The 19,448-nt window shown below is 45.4% G+C and overlaps 1 protein-coding gene across 1 annotated transcript in view; it reads left to right on the top strand.

Moving 5' to 3' along the window:
• Nucleotides 1-19,448, top strand: part of PTPRZ1 (protein tyrosine phosphatase receptor type Z1) — a 183,533-nt gene that overhangs the window by 38,886 nt on the left and 125,199 nt on the right. Inside the window, exon 2 of the mRNA XM_067563972.1 lies at nucleotides 2,532-2,597. Within this exon, the coding sequence (XP_067420073.1) occupies nucleotides 2,532-2,597 (66 nt within the window). The remainder of the gene's footprint in view (nucleotides 1-2,531; nucleotides 2,598-19,448) is intronic.

The raw sequence follows: 19,448 nt of genomic DNA on the forward strand, positions 1-19,448 counted from the left end.
GTGGAAGCATGTTCTGTAGCTGCATGCAGGCCTGTGTGCATATGAAAACATGAAGTATTTTTGCTTTGTAAAATAAAGTAATAGAGTTCAAGCTATTTTTAGGTGTTGGATGAAATACTCTGGGTCAGTTTAAGAAAAGCCATTCTGCCTTCAATATTTAAAATAAATTTAGGTCCATAATTTTAATTACTAATAATGCAAATTTGACTTAATTTTAAAAGAGGAAACAAAAGACTATTTTCTTCTTCCATTTAGCTAAAATAAATATTTAATTTAGGCACAGCGTTACATTGACACTGATGCCTATTCCCAGGTAGCTAGGAAGAAAGTGGGTATAGATTTGCAATTTTAACACAAAATAAATTGCACAAAGATCTCCTGCCCCCATTTGGTCCATATATTGTCAGGCTGGTCTATATCAAGTGTATACACAACACTTACAAAGTAGTAGTGTATTTTCCCCATAGTAGTATTATACCAGTAGCAGAGAAAAAAACCTGCTACATTAGCGCTCTCTCTCTTTTACACACACACTTTTCTCTAACTCTTCCCCTGACTATGCATTATTTCCACCAACACCTCCTTCCTCAAAACCAGTTCTATATATGCATTTTTTAAAATTTTTTAAATGGAAAGAAAGCAATAGGAAAAAGTTAACATAACTGCAAATGTGGGAAAGCATAGTATTTGTAAATCAGTTTTCTGTGAGCATTTTGTAAAGAGTACAATAGGTGAATAGCAGAGTAAAGAAGGTGCATGAACTTAGAAAGTCATCTGGCATTTATACAGGCTTACCACAAGATTTACTGGGTATAAAAGTGTGTAATGCACAAAAAAGTGAATCCTTCTCCTTTTTTCTTGTTCATTTATGCTATCACTCCTTGTCCATCAAACCTCCATATGGAATTTAAAACTTGGTGATACTCTCTCACGCCCAAACTCTGCTTCATTAGCATATGAATGCCCAACAGATTGTTTGAAGTAACAGTTAGGAGAACAATGGATAAAGGAGGAAATTGGAGACAGCAACTAACACCTGGTAATCAGGGCTTAAACAGCTTTCTTTTACATATTGATTAAAATAAAACAACAAATGCGTATTGACTTGTGTTGCAGAAAAAGTGCTAGTACACATAACACATGACTTGGCTTCACTTTCAGTTATACAAATAGTTCACTTGCCCCTTTGCATTGTAAGGACCTGATCCTGCTATCTTTGTGCACACCAAACTCCTATTGACTACAGTGGATGTTATACATGTATAAGGGCTGCAAGATTTCAGGAGAAATGTCTTAAAGGAGATGGAATTATGTGGATGATAACAGGTATCCTGTTGGAATAAGCAACATGCACCTACTCAAGGGAAACAACTGGAAAAATATTGATACTGTATATGTAAATATTCTTGCCAGGAAGCAACTATAAGTGTAATGTCCTATAATCAACAATATATGATAGCTTACTCCCAGGGATCCTCGTGAAAAAGATATATGGATCTAGCTTAGCTAAATTGCTTGTTTTGTAAAATTTTATCTGTCACAACATGAGCAGAGTTTTTATATGAGCAGAGGTTTTACAGCATCTCATAGCATTTTCCCAAAGAAGACAATCAATACAAGTGCTAGTAACTATGCCTGTATAGTTAATTGTTTCTGCAGTGGGTTACAGTGTGCTTCTTTTGAACAATGTTTAAAGAAGCTAAAGTAGAATTATGACCCTATAATGTGACAGGAATTCTTAAAAACCCTGCAGCCTCCATCTAAACATGCAGGGCCAGTTTCTGCTCTTAGCTAACCCCTGTGCACACCAATAAAGTCATTGGAACTGTATGGCCATAAGTGAGAACATAGTTTGATCTGAGATTATTTAATGGTGGATATTCACCTAAAAAATAAAACTGAATAAATTGAGATATACTTTTAGTAGTAACCAGTTTTTTAATTCAGTGCCAAAATTCCATTGCAGAAAGCTTTGTTCACTATCATCAAATGAAGTCACCAATCCCATGCTGGACAAAGAAAGACTTAGGATGAAATCTTGGTCCCTTGAAGTCAATGACAAAGTCTCATTGACTTCAATGAAGCCAGAGTTGACCTTTTCTGAAGGACCAGTACAGAATGTTTTTTGGAAGTGGGAGGTCTGGTGCCAGTTGCTGTATTTTTAAAAGTGAAAATAGAGATGTGATAAAGAATGGAAAGAAGGAAATGTGGATGGAATGAAGATTGGAAAGAAGAAAAAATTTTCACTAGCCTTGCTACCTTCAAGTATATCAAATGTTGATAAGTGAAAGGTTTTAAACTGATCAAAAATCTACGTTCAAACAAGACTAACAAATTTCTATTTTTTATATATTTGCTTTATATGACATATATATATACACACACTGCAATATTGATGGCAATATCATCCTATTTATCCTATGTTTAGGATTCAGAATCTAAAACAGGTGAATTTAAAAAATGTCTAGGCATTAGAAATGATGATTCACTTGTTTGTGGATTCATCCTTTTTTTTTTTCTTTTTTTTGTAGATTTGGTTTATGGATACTATAGACAGCAGAGAAAATTGATCGAAGAGATTGACTGGTCCTATACAGGTAAGTGCATTATATCATTGAAGAAAATAGTTTGATTTGATATTTCACATTCATTATTGTAACTCCTGCAGTGTGCAATATTTGTATATCATTTTCCCTGTAGCTAAAATTGTACTGTGGACTGAGTTATATATATACAGAGGTGGTTTTATTTTGTTGCAAAATCAGGGGAGTTGGGTCAGCGACAGGGAGATTTGTAGTGTATACACCATCACAGTTTTGATGCAAAAAGCTGACTTTGATCGACGAAAGTCTGTAGTGTAGACCAGGCCTAAGTCTTGATAGTTTCAGGGCTAGTCTACACTTAACTTGCAGCAGCACAGCTGTATTGATACCATTGTAAGAGCGCTAATGTAGCTCTCTTGCTGATGTATAAAACCAACTAAATGAGCGGCGGTAGATATGTCAGTGGGAGAGAGTCTCCTGCCGATATAGCACTGTCCACACAAGCGCCTATGCCGGCAAAACTTATTTTCACACCCCTGAATGACAAAAATTTTGCCAGCATAAGTGCTAGTGTAGACAAGGCCTAAGGAACATGTACTGATTCAGCGGCTGTAGAACAGGCAAGATTGCCTTTGTTTTCATTGTATTTGTTACCTTTTGGAATATATGGCCCTGATTAAGCAAAGTGGTTTAACATGGGACTAACTAAGCACTTGAGTATTCACCCTCTATTGTTAGGTGCTCTCTCTTCACCTGTAGATCACAATTTGTGGATTGTGCAGGGCAGGCACACAGGCCAGGACTGGTTACGTTCTGGTTGAGGGGTAGGGAACTTACCTGTACCTGCTCTATGTCCACTTCTGGAATTCTGTAGGATTCAGCTTTGGAGCAATTGAGTGTCTTTTCTACACCAGCTACCATATTGGCTTAACTGTTCTCAGGATCAGTCACAGAACTCCCATCTATGGGAGTAAAGGGCTTTAGTGCTGCTCATTTACCCACTTGAGTTCAGTATGGACTGAACAACAGGTGAATAAGATTCCAGGGGGGCTGTAGAAGAACTTCAAGATTTGGATCTCAGATTTTGCTATAAAAGACTGTCCTCTTTCAGACATTGAAATGTTAATTTTGTTCTAAAATGTTATTTACATCTTACCCAGAACCCATTTAAAAAAAATGAAAACTAACTTCCTGTAGCTATACATAGCCGCATACTTTTTGCGTAGCTTTAATTTGTTTCAAAAGGCACCAATTTATGGGAGGAATCAGGAATCTGGCAAATTTTAGCTTTTAATATTTTTAGTTAAGAAAAGTTTCTGGAGCCACAGACAACTTTTCAGATCTTACTATATCTAAAAATAGATCTAAACTGATTTTCATCTCTGTCTCTCAGTTTGTAAGACAAAACCTTTCATTCCAAGATGGAACATGACTAACTAGTTTGAGCCTAGAGAGAATTGAAGCACGCAAGTCATAAACCCCTCGACAATGGGTTTACAATGGAAACGCCTACTCAGACATGCTGCACTGTAGTATTCAGGAGTGAAATCAATCAGCACACCATATTCAAAATCCTTCTCTGTCTTTTATAAACACTACTCTGTATAAAAGAGGTAGGTTGAACACAAAGAATGCATATGCTTAGAAGCCAAATCCTGATCCCTGTACAAAGAACTAGTAAAGGGCCTGCGCAGAGAGGATCAATATGGGATTTAGGGAAGGACAAAACCTCCCCCTAGGCCACAGAACACCATCAGAGCTGATTTGCAGCTGCTACAACACCCTTAGGACTGCAGTAATATCTCTAATCCATGGGCACTCCCTCTACCTGATTTTTATTTTTTTTAATTGCTGGATCTCTAGCATACAGTTTGCCAGCCTTACCCCTGAGCAGTTTCTTATGGGACTGGGACCACACTGCACAGCTAAACTGCACATCTTATGTTGCCATGAGTGTGACCCATCCATGCCTAGGGTGGCTGACCTGAAAATGCCAAAGTCAGGGCAAGCTGCAAAAGGAGATTTGCCAGCCAGTTACAAACAGTGCTTCTGATTCCACACACTGGTTATCAAGAGGCTAAACCAAAAAAATTACACAGCCCCATTTACTGCATTTAAGTCTCTGGCTCCCAGTCGCCAACTAGGTCCAATAAAAAGATAAATTATGAAAACATTTTGGTAAAAGGAATAGTTTTAAATAACCACAAAGGGTCAGCCACTTTGCCAGATCAATATAAGTTTGGATCTTACCCAAAATACCATGCTGCCAGCCAATTCTTTAGTAACTAAAACAAAAGATTTATTATGAAAGGAAAGAAACAAATGAGAAGAGGATATGTTAAATGGTCAAAGCAATCAGATACATACAAGTGACACTAAAGTCCATATATATATATATCAGGTTCTTAGCAGAATTGTGGAGTTTGCAGGCTTGTACAGTTCCTCTGGTGTACATCCAGTACCTGGATGGGTCTCAGTCCTTTGTTTCACAGCTTCAGTTGTAGATGAGTTGATCCAGAGGTAGGAGGAAGCAGGAATGAAGACAAATGGGGATGGTGCAGCTGCCTTTGATAGTCTCTGGTCTGCCATGTGGTTTGTTTCAAACACAAGCTCACAGCACATGGGCAGGGAAAGGCCTTGCAGTTCCTCCTCCTTTCCCCCCCCCACCACAGACATGTCTCTACATGTCCTGATGACCTGTCGGTGCTGTCCTGGCTCCTCTCACTGGGCTTATTGTAAAGATAATGGCCCTCAATGAGTCATCAAGGCAGACATCAGCCTACCTGGAGCGTGTAACCCAGTGCGCCTCACAAATTTTTGGGTACAGCTATTACACCTATCCATAACTTACAGTACCAAGAAGCTGTGTAAACAAGGTGCATAACAGGTGCATAAACAAAAATCATATTTAGCATATTACAACCTTTCCAACGGTATCTTACAACCTTTCCAATAGTACCTGACATGGTATCTCGTCCGAATTACTGTAATTTTGCAATATTGATATTAAATATTATAAACAATCACCCCAGTCCAGACAGAATCACATACATCGACACAAAATTGATGCCCAAAAAAAAAAAAAAAGGTGTCCCCAGACACTGCTGAATGCATCACAGAAATTCTCCATTCTTGGTTTTGTATTATTCCAGCTTTTAACATGTCTGAGGGTTTTACAAAAGATCATACACTTGGCACATATTTACAGTTCTTGGCATTAACAAATTAATTACAAGAGTTAACATTGGCATCAAAATCATATTTGGTTAAAATAGGCTTTTTCTATGTAGGGTTTATTATGGAGGTAACACATTGAATTCTTTTTTTTAAAACAAACATTACCATGGGTTTAGTTAGATCAATAGTGGTTTGGATCTGCTCTTGCAGCATAATCCCTGCATGTGTGAGGTGATCTTGCCCGGTGTGTCCTCTGTGCTAACAGCTATGGGTAAATCTCTCCCCCCCTCTCAGGCAGCTAACTTGCATCAACACACACACTAGCTAATTCACTAGTTTTCAAATGGTCAGTCATGACCAATTTCCAGGTTGGACTCTGTTTTAAAGAGATACCAGCCATTTTCATTAGTATGTTAGAAACAGGGTTGTGATGTCCTTTCACTACCAACTGCTTCCACATGGAATCAGAATGTACCTGAGTCCACTAAGACTACAAGACATATCCAAAGTGTCTAAAGGTGAGAGCTTGCCTGTCACCCCCTGTATTCCCAAGAGATCAACTGCATAACTGTCCTGCTCTGAAGATCCAGCTACCCAGTTTTCCCTCTGAACCTGAGGCACAGACTGTTCATTTAAAGCGCAGCATGGAGGCATTCATGCTCAACATTATCTCCCCAATATACTGAACAAACACAGCCGCTTGGCCACAGGGCTGTTCAAACTTTCCAAACATTTTTATTCCATAAGAAACCTCCAAGTTATCCACACTGGATCATTCTGAAGCAAAGCCATACACATTTGAAAAACTCTGGCAGTTAGAAACTGAACCAAGTCTCTCCACACAAACTGTTGCTTGCTACAGGCAGTGATTCATCCTGAGCTAGTTCAATCAATTCACTTCCACACCCTTCAGTTGCAGCAAACGGCTTGAAAAAGCTACCATGAGGTTTTATTCCTTCAGGAGCATTTTTAAGCAAGAATCCATTTTTTACAGAAATTCTGTCCTTGTCTGTGATCAGCTAGGTGTTGCTCTAAAGAAACATCTTCCTGAGCCACATCAGACTCTTTATGGGTTTCAGTTAAGTCCAGAACCAACTATGAGACAACTGACATCCTCAATCAGCATAAATTGAGAGGCACATTCTGTCTGCTCCTCAAACAGCAGATTAGGGATTAGCAGTTTATCTACTGAGGAAGAGTTTTTCTTAACATTCAAACAGTTTGAAATTTCCTCCCCTATGTCCCAGCCCACAAACATTTGGAGATAGAGGTAGCTCCTTCAATGGGCAAGTCATTACCCCATCAGCCATAGGCTTAGGAACATTTCCTTCCTGGGTTTTAGTTGAGTCCAGAACTATCTGATACAACTGACAAATCCTCTATCAGCATAAGATGAGAGGCACTTTGTCTGCTTCACAGACAAAAGACTGGAGACAGTTTCTCCTTCAGCAGATAAACTTATTTTCTGAACAGACAAGCCACTATTTTTCACAATCCCTAGGCTAGAGACACATTCTTCCATGTCACAGTATACCTGGCTAAACACAGAAAGCTCTTTAGAGTCACACAACCCCCAACCCCCCTTCACAAATTTCCCTGTTGATTACAAGTAACACAGAAGATTCACATTTATACTCTCTCTGGGACTGGGTAATGACATTAACCTATTTACATATATTTACCATATTATCAAACACACCAAAATTGTTGAAAACTGGCCCAATTCTTTCCCAATCTTTGCTGTTGAGAGCAGTTGGACTTCCAGAATTATAGTTTCTGCTGTTCTTTTATTACTTAGATTTGTCATTTATGTCTGGAAACTCTTGCCTCAGCTTCCATTTCCAGCCTTCTGTGTTCCTGGACTCTCTCATCAGCTGACTGGACTCTAGTCTCAGTTTCTTTTTCCATCTCAGCTATCTTTGGTTTTCTTGCATTTGAAGTTCTGCCATTCTTCTCACATGCTGAAGATGCAGGCTTTCCGGGATTGCAGTGTGATGGCTTCATATGATTGTGGATCACTCATTGTGACTAACTTTAAACTTTAACACTCTCTGTATCAAATTTTAATATTTGGAATAGTGTGGGGTTCTGATCCAAAACCCAAGTGACCTAGTTCTGTGGATCCTGTCAAGACTACACCAGTGTGACCCATCCGTGCCTAGGGTAGCCCACCTGAAAATACCAAGGTCAGGGTAGGCTGAAAAAGGAGAGCAGATTCTCCCAAACTGGTGGCTAACATTGCAATTAGATTCCCCAGCCAGTTACAAACAGTAGTTCTTCAAGTGCTTGCTCATGTGCATTCCACTATAGGTGTGTGCACACTTCCATGCACAGTTACCTGGAACTTTTTTCCCCTTAGCAGATCCCATAGGGCCAGCTCCAGCGCCCCCTGGAGCCCCTTGCACATGCCACGGTATATGAAGCGCTGCCTACACCCCCTCAGTTCCTTCTTTCCACCCGTGATGGTTGCTGGAACTAGCCTTGCCCTCAGCAAGTACTATTCCCCTTGTTTGGACTTGTTTGATATTCTAAGTTAGTTTTAACAATGAGAGTCCTGTAGCACTTTAAAGACTAACAAATTTAATTTCTGCAGTCATAAGCTTTCGTGGGCTGTAACCCACTTTGTCAGATGTAAGGAATCAAATAGCAGGTATATATATACATACATGTAAATTTGTTAGTCTTTAAAGTGCTACAGGACTCTCGTTGTTTTTGGTGTATACAGACTAACATGGTTACCCCTCTGGAACTAAGTTAGTTTTAGTTAGTTAAGTAGTTGTTAAGTGTTGTTAAGAGTAGTTAGAGATAAGGCAAGTCCCTGCGGGGACTTTGAGCGGCCGAGCTATGCCCCGGTCACCGGGATTCAAGCCGTATGCCTCCTGTGGGAAGGCCTTCCTGCTCAGTGACCTCCATAACCGCTGCCTTAAGTGCTTGGGGGAAGCCCACAGAAAAGAGAAGTGTAAGATCTGCAGGGCTTTTAAACCGAGGATTCAAAAGGACCAAGAGTTCTGGTTGAAAGCCTTGTTGATAGAGGCAGCGCTCCGCCTGGCGTCCGAGCCGGCCCACTCCACCTCGGCACCAAGCGTGACCTCAGTACAGAGTGCACCACTGGCACCAGCCTCAACTCGGCACCGCGCAACATCACCGGCACCGAAGAGGAAGAAGAAGAGGAAGAGCACGGACACTCCCCTGCGCCATCAGTATGGGCAGAGTCGAGTATGGAGTCTGGTGCCTGCATCTCTGGTCAGGGAGCCTCCCCCGACTTCTGGGAGTGGGAGAGTGCCCCTGCTGACGTTGTCGACACCAGAGGCTTTTCAGGTAGCAAGAGCCTTGTTGGCCTTGCCTACGCCACCCTCCCCCCCCCCCGCCGAGGGAGAAGGGGCCGGTATCCCAGGGGAAACACATGTTGGGTCCCCCTGAATGGCAATGGAGATCCCGGGTACAGGGAGGAAGATCTCCCACCGGACAGTCTCCGAGGGTAGAGCAGAGCCGCTCCCTTAGTAGTCACTCCAGGTCGGTGTCGTCGAGCCGACCTGCACCGTCATGGGACGTGGAGTCTCCCTCTCGGTGCCGACGTCGCTCCCCGGCACTGGAGGCAGCGCATGCCAGAAGGTGGCACTGGTTGAGGTCTGCCAGGTGGTGCTTGGACAGCTCCCGTTCCAGATCCCCGGTACCGAGAAGTTTGCCCATACCTAGATGGCGCAGAACCTGGTTGCCGTCAGAGGACCCGCCATCAAGGAGTTTGCCCGCACCGAGGCGGCGCGGAACCTGGTTGCCGGAGGAAGACCCGGCACCACGCAGTGCACAATTCGGAACCGGGTCGCCGGACTCCGGCTCGGCACCAAGGAGTTTGGAGCAGCGCCAACCTCAGTCACCAAAAGTGCCTGCAGGGCTGCACGGCAAGTGGCAGCAGAAATCATTGGTACCGAGACGACGTTCCAGTACCTCCAGCACCTCTAGCACCTCCGTTCGTCAGCACCGCTCATGGTGATGGAGGCAGTCCTCATTGTCCTCCAGGTTGGAGGCATCGAGAGGATGATCCCTGGCACGGAAGGGTGCCCAGGACCGAGGACGTACATGGCACCGCCGGTCAGGGGCCTCTGACTACGAGGATGACTCAGGGTCTCCCAAGGGGACAGTCGTCGGATGAGCTGATGCCCCCACAAAGCGTCACAGCCTGTGGCACAGTCAGCCCCAGGTTGGCCCCAGACACAATGGCCACAACAATGGCCTGACTGGGGCATCCAGGTGAGGCTGGGGTCCCAATCCATTATGTCATCGGGCGTGCAGTCCATGCCTCCAGCACAGGAGAAGGTCCATAGACACCACTTCTCAGACGAGGAGTCAAACCCTATGGAGGGACCCTCACCGGGTGCAACCCTTTGCCAAGAGGGGGCGCACCCGCAGGATGCACCTCGGCAGTCTTCTTCCTCCTCACCTGACGAGGCAGTCTCCCGGGATCACTTGGCGCCACTTGAGGATTTCAGGGCGCACCAGGAGCTGCTCAAGAGGGTGGCCTCAACTTCAGGGCTGCCCCAGCGAGAGTGGCCCTCCCAGTCCACAAAAGGGTCCTTAAGATTGTAAAGGCCCTGTGGCAAACCCCATCCTTGGTCGCCCCTATGTTAAAGGTGTCCAAAAAAAAATATTACATCCCGGCCGAGGGGTTTGAGTATTTGTTCACTCACCCCGCCCCGGGAACTCTGGTAGTAGATGCGGCTAACCGCGTGACAGGCAAGGTCAGCCAGGGTCCACTCCCAAGAACAAGGACAATAAGAAGCTGGACTTGTTTGGGAGAAAGGTTTATTCCACAGCAAGCCTGCAGTTCAGGATTGCCAACCATCAGGCCCCCCTGGGTAGATATAATTTCAACCTGTGGCACTCCCTCTGGCGGGTCGCTGAGGCCCTGCCCCAGGACCAGGCTGCAGACTTTAGCACTATCGTGGAGGAAGGAACCACGGTGGCTAGGGCAGTGCTCCAGACATCCTGTGACGCTGCGGACTTGGCGGGCAGGGCCATAGCTTCCGCCATCTGTATGAGAAGGTGCTCGTGGCTGCAATCCTCGGGCCTGTCCCAGGAGGTGCAGCAGTCGATTCAGGACCTCCCCTTTGATGGGTCTGCTCTATTCTCTGACCAGACCGATGCAAAGTTGCATGGTCTGAAGGACTCCCAGGCCACGCTTCATTCCCTGGGCCTTTACATACCCCAGTTTTCCAGGGGTCAGTCACGGCTCCAGGCGTAGCAACAGCCAAGGCCTCCGCCCAGGTCTTTTCAACCGTATAGGAATAGGGATAGAAATAGGGGGTTTAGAAGAAGGAATCAGCCCCCTAGCTCATCCTCAGCTCCCCAGCAGGGGCCCCTCAGGAGGTCGGGCAACCAGAGGAGGCAATTTTGATGATGAGCCCGAGGGTGGTGCCCTGACTGCTCTCCTGGATCTGCCCCGCCCCTTCCTAAATAGGTTAAGGTCCTTCTATCCCAAATGGGCAAAAAATCACTTCGGACCGTTGGGTTCTTGGGATAGTCTCAGGGTGCTATGCTGTACAGTTTACATCTATCCCCCCGACAACCCTCCCTCTCTGTCCCTCTTCAGGGACCCCTCTCACTAGCAAGTCCTCTTGCTGGAGGTGGAAATGGTCCCTCAAGGCAGAAGGGGGAAGGTTCTATTCAAGGTACTTCCTCATCCCCAAGGCAACGGGGGAGTCTGAGATCCATATTAAACCTGCGACATCTAAACAAATATGTCAAACGACTCAGGTTTCTCATGGTCTTCCTAGACTCCATGATTCCTTCCTGGGATCCAGGAGACTGGTATGCTTCCATTGATCTCAAGGATGCATACTTTCATGTGTCTATCCTCCCCAGCCACAGGCGTTTCCTCCGTTTCATGGTGGCTGGCTCCCACTACCAGTTTACAGCCCTGCCATTTGGCCTATCTTCGGCTCTAAGACAAAAAGGTGTGCAAATTTTTTCTTACCTCGACGATAGGCTGGTCGGGGGCGGGTCCAGATCCCAGGGGCAGGAAAGCATGACCCTCACTTAATCCATGTGCAGCAGGCTGGGACTACTCATAAACTAACAGAAGTCCACACTAACCCCAGTGCAACGAATAGAATTCATTGGGGCTACCCTGAACACTTCCCAGGCCAGAGTCTTCCTGCCTCAGCCACGTTTCGAGGCGATGGTCTCTATCATCTACCAGCTGCACCGATGCCCCATGACAACAGCAAGGCACTGCCTACAGCTGTTAAGCCACATGGCGGCCTGCATGTATGTAGTGAGACTAGCTTGCCTGAGGCTCAGACCGCTTCAGACATGGTTGGCCTCGGTATATGTTCCGAGCAGACACCTATTGGACCAGCTGGTCACAGTTCCTCCGTCCATCTTAGCCTCCCTAAACTGGTGGCAGACTCCCAGGACAGTGATGAAGGGCGTTCCGTTCAGGGAACTGGTGCCGTTGGTCACCCTAATTTCCAACGCCTCGGATGTAGGATGGGGAGCCCACATCAGCACCAACCTAGGCACTCAGGGGCTCTGGTCGGGGGTGGAGAGGTGCCTGCACATCAATGTGAAGGAGCTGAGGGCCATTCGCCTCGCGTGCAAGGTGTTCCTCTGGTTCCTGACAGGCAGAGTGGTGCAGGTGCTGATGGAGAACACCGCAGCCATGTTTTACAAAAACAGGCAGGGGGGAGCGCACTCCTCAGCCCTCTGCAAGGAAGCTTTGTGGGACTTTACCATGAGGCACGATTTCTACTGACTGCCTCTCACCTCCCGGGAGTGAGGAATGACGAGACGGATTGCTTCAGCAGATCGTTTCTACCCCGTCACGACTGGTCATTGCACCCAGAAGTGGTGGCTATGATCTTCCAGAAGTGGGGAGTTCCCCAACTGGACCTATTCGTGTCAGCCTGGAACACGAAGTGTCCGAGGTTCTGCTTGCTCTGGGGTTGCGAGACTGGGCTGATTTCCAACGCGTTCCTCATGGACTGGACGGGGATCTTCATGTATGCGTTTCCGCCCATTCCGCTCCTACCCAAGGTCCTGCTGAAAATAAAGAGGGACAGGGCGAACATTATACTCATCGCTCCGGCCTGGGCGAGACCATACTGGTTCAGCATGCTGCTGGACCTTTCGATCGCCCCACCCTTGGAGCTTCCGAGGTGCCATGACCTCCTATCCCAGGACCACAGTCGCCTGTTGCTCCCGGACCTGGACTCCCTGCACCTCACAGCCTAAAGGCTGTGTAGCTGACAGAGGGAGAGAGAGTCTGCTCGGTGCAGGTCCAGCAAGTCCTGCTTGGTAGCAGGAAGCCTTCCACACAGGTCATGTATCCGGCTAAGTGGATGCGGTTTACCTGTTGGGCGGAGTCCCGGGGTATTCTGCCCAGCCTCTCACCTATACAGGCAATCCTGGAGTACCTGCTCCAGCTAAAGCTCCAGGGTCTGGCGCTGGCCTCCTTGACGGTTCACCTGGAGGCCATTTTGGCCTACCATCAGCCGCTAGAAGGGAGATCGCTGTTCTCCCACCCCATGTCGGTCAGGTTCCTCAAGGGGGTGGAGAGGCTTTATCCGCAGGTTCGTGACCCGGGGCCTCCCTGGGATCTCAACCTGGTCCTCTTGAGACTCACGGGGCCCCCCTTTGAACCCATGGCTTCATGTTCTCTGCTTATCCTTTCATGGAAGATAGCCTTCCTGGTGGCCATTACCTCAGCCAGGAGGGTGTCCGAGATTAGGGCCTTGACCTCGGAGCCCCCCTACACAGTATTCTATAAGGACAAGGTACAGTTGAGGCCACATCTGGCCTTCCTATCCAAGGTGGTTTCCCAATTTCCTTGTAATCAAGATATTTTTCTCCTTGCATCTTTTCCCAAACCGCACGGTTCGGAGGAGGAGAGGAGATGGCACTCACTGGATGTGAGACGAGCCCTGGCCTTCTACATTGAGCATACAAAGCCGTTCCGGAAATCGATGCAGCTCTTCATCACAGTGGCCACCCAGCGCATCTCCTCGTGGATTACATCATGCATCAAGTTCTGCTACAAGCAGGCGAAGGTACCGTTTCCAGGAACCATCACAGCGCACTCAACCAGAGCTCACGACTCATCTACAGCCTTCCTGGAGAGAGTGCCCCTGCAGGACATCTGCAAAGCTGCCACCTGGTCGTCAGTGCATACCTTCATGTCCCACTACACCATCGTCCAGCAGGCGAGAGAGGATGTGGGATTCGGCAGAGTGGTGCTGAGGGCAGCTCACAGGTAACTCCGACCCACCTCCAAAGGTATTGCTTGTTAGTCACCTATAGTGGAATGGACATGAGCAAGCACTCGAAGAAGAAAACAAGGTTACTTACCAGTAACTGGTGTTCTTCGAGATGTGTTGCTCATGTCCATTCCACAACCCACCCCCCGTCCCCGCTGCCGGAGTTGGCAGAAAGAAGGGACTGAGGGCGCGTAGGGCCAGCAGCACCTCATATACCGCAGCATGTGCGTGGGATTCCAGGGGGCACCGGAGCTGGCCCTACAGGATCTGCTAAGGGGAAAAAAGTTCCGGGTAACCTTGCACTGAGGCGTGCACACACCTATAGTGGAATGGACACAAGCAACACATCTCGAAGAACATCAGTTACTGGTAAGTAACCTTGTTTTCCGATTCCCCACACTGGTTATCAAGAAGCTATTCCCTTTACCAAAATGTTCTCATGACCCAAAGGGTCAGCCACATTGCCAGATCAATATAAGTTTGGATCTTACTCATAATATCACGGTGCCAGCCAATCCTTTAGTAACTAAAATTAAAGGTTTATTATAAAAGGAAAGAAACAAGTGAGAAGAGAAATGTTAAATGGTCAAAGCAATCCAATACATACAAGTGACACTAAAGTCCATATATGTATATATATATATATATATATATCAGAGTCTCAGCAGAACTGTGGAGTTTGCAGGCTTGTACAGTTCCTCTGGTGTACATCCAGTACCTGGATGGGTCTCAGTCCTTTGTTTCACAGTTTCAGTTGTAGGAGATGAGAATGATGCAGCTGCCTTTTATGGTCTCGGATCTGCGATGTGGCTTGTGTCAAACACAAGCTCACAGAACATGGGCAGGGAAAGACCTTGCAGTCCCCCTGACCACAGGCATGCCCTGATAACTCATAGGTGCCGTCCTGGCTCCTTGATGAGTCAAGGCTAGCACCAGCTGCCTGGAGGTTTTAACCCAGTAGCACCTCACAAGTTTTTCGGTACACCTATCCATAACTTACAGTACCAAAATGTTACATGCTCACAAACAAGATCATCATATTTATAAAATTACAACTTTTCCAAGGGTAACTGACATGGCATATCTCATCTGAATTATTGTAATTTTACAATACTGATATTAAATAATATTATAAATGGTCGGCCCTAACCCAGACAGCATCACAAGATTTTAAGATTCTCGCAAGCCAGAGGCTTTGTTCCATATCTTTCTCAATCTTTCCTACTCTTACATATTAAAAGGATCTCCTTTTGGATGCATTTATCACCAAAATGTGAATTTGCATATGTACTCATTTCACCAACTCATGATTTTATCACAGCTCTCGTGATATTTGATGTTTTTCTTAAAGCTCCAGCTCTTGGAGTCAAGAGATTATGTGAGAACTTCAGCTTTCATTTTTAAAAAGTAAGTTTCTAGCCCTCAGGGTTGTGGAGAACAGCTAAAAAATGTAGTAACCCGAGTGCACTCTGAAAGCTGAAAAGCCAGAAGGCAAATAAAAAGAACACAACCTTTATTTATTAAATCTCAACATTTTTAAGTGGGTCACATGAATTGTTGAGGCCTGACTCATGATTTTTTAATGCTCAAGGTTGGCAATACTAGGTACTTATGTATGCACATGCCTGTTTGTATATGGAAACTAGGGTGTTGGTGCATAAACCTGCATGCACATGTTTGAAGTGTACTCATTCTCAAATTATCACTCAAATTATGCTTGGATTTGATAGCCTTGAATCCTGAGCATTAAAGAGATTGAGAAATTAGCCTGTGCGGCTGTTGCTCCGTGAGAGCTTTCTGGGCCTTTTGGGCTCTCCAACCATTGAGCCTTATCAGCATAAGGTAGAAGAATTCCCTCTTGCAGTTGCATAATTCACTTTAGGCAGCATGTCTAATGATAGGGGTCTGTAAATCTATTCTGCTAGTAAACAGTAAAATAGAGCCAAATATGTTTGAACAAACTTTACCCTGCCCACAGATGTTAGTTTAGGGTCACCATATTTTAGGTTCTCAGAAAGAACACTGTGGGGGGGACTGGAGGGGAGAAAGAGGAGGGGGAGCTGGATGGGAGGTAGAGTTGGGGATACTGGAGGGGTACCTGTAGCAGGGGTACTCACTGGAGGTGGGGGGCAGTTTCTCTCCCTGTCATGGTGGCAGGGCAGCTGATGAAAACCCAGGATGCAGTGACAGCAATCAGTCAGCACCTCCCTGTGGGACCCCCACCCCAGGGCTGGAAGCTGGGGCCTGGGTGGGCAGGATCCAGCAGCTATGGCTTGCAGGTGAATGGACCAATCAGCTGTTGGATGCAGGGGAGGGACCAAATCAGGGCTCTTTCTGAACTGCAGCTTGTCTACTCTGCAAAACCCCTGGATATTTCCTTTTATTTGAAAAATCCACCCAGACAGAGAAAGGAAGCTCAAAAAAGAGGCTCTGTTGGATAAACCCAGATGTATGGTAGCCCTATAGTTAGTCATATCCCTTACTGTACTTCTGGAAGATGCTCATCTGCTACAGTCATGATGGTAGCATAAGAACCGATCTAGAATAGGACAAATGAAAGAATAATTTGAATCTCTTCCAAACCGCCTGAGTTTTTGAAAATGTAATTTAATAATAAACCACCTTCATATACCATGGAATTGTTCACACATCTTTTAAATTTGGCTCTTAATAAAATGTTATTAACAAAATTGTATTCTGAAGGCATACACGTTTGTTGAATGCACTTCATAATTCTATTAGGACCCAGTTTTCAGCTGTGTACAAAACCGTTCATTTGCATGCATAGATCTATAGATCTGCATATGAAGTAAACTGATTTGAATGCACAAGTGTTGAATTGGAGGTGCAAGAAATGTAAAAGCATTTTGCAGGTGTATCTATAATGCCTGAAGCAGAAAAATGTACCTTAACGGTTATTTTACTAAGTAAATATCTTTATTTCAGTAATATTATAATTGTGCATTAAATTATCAGTTGAAATGACCCTGTACATTGCGGAACATTTCTAACAGTGACATATTAAGAAATAATTAGACTGAATTTTTTCTCTGTAAGATTACATATGGTAAGTAACTACATTTGTTGAAATTGGTTATTTATATATTCTTTGTGTGTAACAGTATTACTAAGGCAGAGCAATCCTCTGTTAATTGAACCCATAAAATAAGCAATATGAGTTTCAGTTATTTTTGTGACGTCCACATCAAAGCCTTTTTATGGATGTTGTGTTTAAATCCATAATTTTAGCTGGAAGAAGTGGCCTACTGCAGCTTTTCTGAGATGTCTGGATGAATGTGGTGTAAGAAGTTTCAAGTCTGTGGCATACCTCAAAAACATGGACTCCTACTACAAAGAATCATTTTTTCTCAAAGTGAAATTTTACTCTGTGTGGTTTTATTGTTTCTATTCATGTTCCCATGTTCAGCAAACAGGATCTGAATTCTCTGATGAGGCCATGTAACAGGGTTTGACTCACCACCTTGGCTCCTCCTGCTGGCTATCTAGGAAATCAGCTCTCAGCCAGGCAGACGTCCCTCTCAGCGGTGTCTCGCCCTCCGTCCTGCCTCCTTTGGACTTTCTTTCTTATGACTTGGCTCTCCGGCTGAGTCACAAATGTGTCCCCCCCCTTTTGCGGGGCTCTGCAGTTCATTCCAACCACTTCCCACCATGGCCATCGCAGTCCTGTCACCACTCCTATGGCAATCGGGGGGGGGGGGGGGGGGGGGGGGGGGAGAGACCCAGGCTCACCCTCTACTCCATGTCCTGGCCCAGGGACCCTGTGTGTGTGGCAGCCTTTCATTGCATCTCCCCCAACTTCTCAGTGGATTTCCCTGGGCCACTTTCCCACAGCTCCAGTACCTTCTCTGCCCTTGCTTCAGCCATTTGCTGAGACCCAGCCACTGCTCTTTTCAGGATGCTGACAGTCCTTCCTCTTCAAGCTCCTGGGAATCACTCTCCTTGTTTTGCTCTGGAGCTCTTTTTATACTGGCATCCTGGGCCCTGATTGGCTGCCACGCAACCCCTTCCTATTGCCTACCTTTTGCGCAGCCTCCCCAGTGAGGGGCAGGAGGCCCACTACAGGCCCCTAGCTTCTATAGGACTCCAGTGCAGTAATATGCTAAAACTGAAAATTGTGCACAAAATTTTCCAGTAAGTAAAAAAGGGATTGAATGTAATATGTAAATAAATAATACAAGCAGTTCAGTATTCCCTGTATTATTGTATGATATTAAATTCAGTTTATGCTGCCTCCCACCATGCAGTATAACACCGCATAACTGCCTTGCAATAGTTGTCTAAAGCTCCACCTTTCACCCTCGCAATTGGGCAAGAGGCAATTCGAAGTTGGAGTGTCCAGGAAGGGGTGGGAATTGTTGAATGGTTTGGCATTCAGAGGGCTGTTGAGGCTTTTGGCACTGCAGAGGATGCATCTCTTTCCCTCCTTCTTTTGAGCTGGGTTGGAGATAATTTTGAACCTTTCTGGAGGGTCTTGAACCGCTAGTTCACCATATCAGCAGTTCTTGACTCCTGATGTCCCGCTGCGCACCCACACCAATATACTCCACAATGTCTGAGAATTAAGGGTAAGCACATTGTTTTCACTGTAATCAGCAGTGAAATGACTAACAATGTTAACATTAACATTGCCATAATTCAACATATCAGCTACAGCTACTGTTTCAGGTTTGTCAGTTTCAGTCTCCAGTAAACATCACTGAGGGAGTTGGCTGAAGTGATTGCAGAGCCATTGGCCATTATCTTTGAAAACTCGTGGCAATTGGGGGAGGTCCTCGATGATTGGAAAAAGGCAAATATAGTGCCCATCTTCAAAAAAGAGAAGGAGGAGGATCTGGTGAACTACAGACCGCTCAGTATCACCTCAGTCCCTGAAAAAATCATGGAGCAGGTCCTCAAGGAATCCACTTTGCAGCACTTGGAAGAGAGGAATGTGATCAGGAACAGTCAGCATGGATTCACCAAGGGCAAGTCATGCATTCTATGATGAGATGACTGGCTCTGTGGATGTGGGGAAAACAGTGGACATGATATATCTTGACTTTAGCAAAACTTTTGATAAGGTCTCTGAGCAAATTAAAGAAGTATGGGTTGGTTGGATGAATGGACTATAAGGTAGATAGAAAGCTGGCTAGGTTATCGGGCTAAAGGGATAGTAATCAATGGCTTAATGTCTAGTTGGCAGCCAGTAACAAGTGGAGTGCCAAAGGAGTCAGTCCCGGAGCCAGTTTTGTTCAACATGTTCATTAATGATCTGGAATATGGAGTGGATTGCACCCTCAGCAAGTTTGCAAATGACATTAAGCTGGGGGGAGTGGTAGATACCCTCGAAGGTAGGGATAGGATACAGAGTGATCTAGGCAAATTGGAGGATTGGGCCAAAAGAAATCTGAGGTTCAACAAGGACAAATTAGGACGGAAGAATCTGATGCACTGCTAAAGACTGGGACCGACTGGC

Source organism: Emydura macquarii, unplaced genomic scaffold, assembly GCF_026122565.2.
Source record: "Emydura macquarii macquarii isolate MOO-44397 ecotype Brisbane River unplaced genomic scaffold, CSIRO-AGI_Emac_v2 contig_2636, whole genome shotgun sequence".
Taxonomy (NCBI): domain Eukaryota; kingdom Metazoa; phylum Chordata; order Testudines; family Chelidae; genus Emydura; species Emydura macquarii.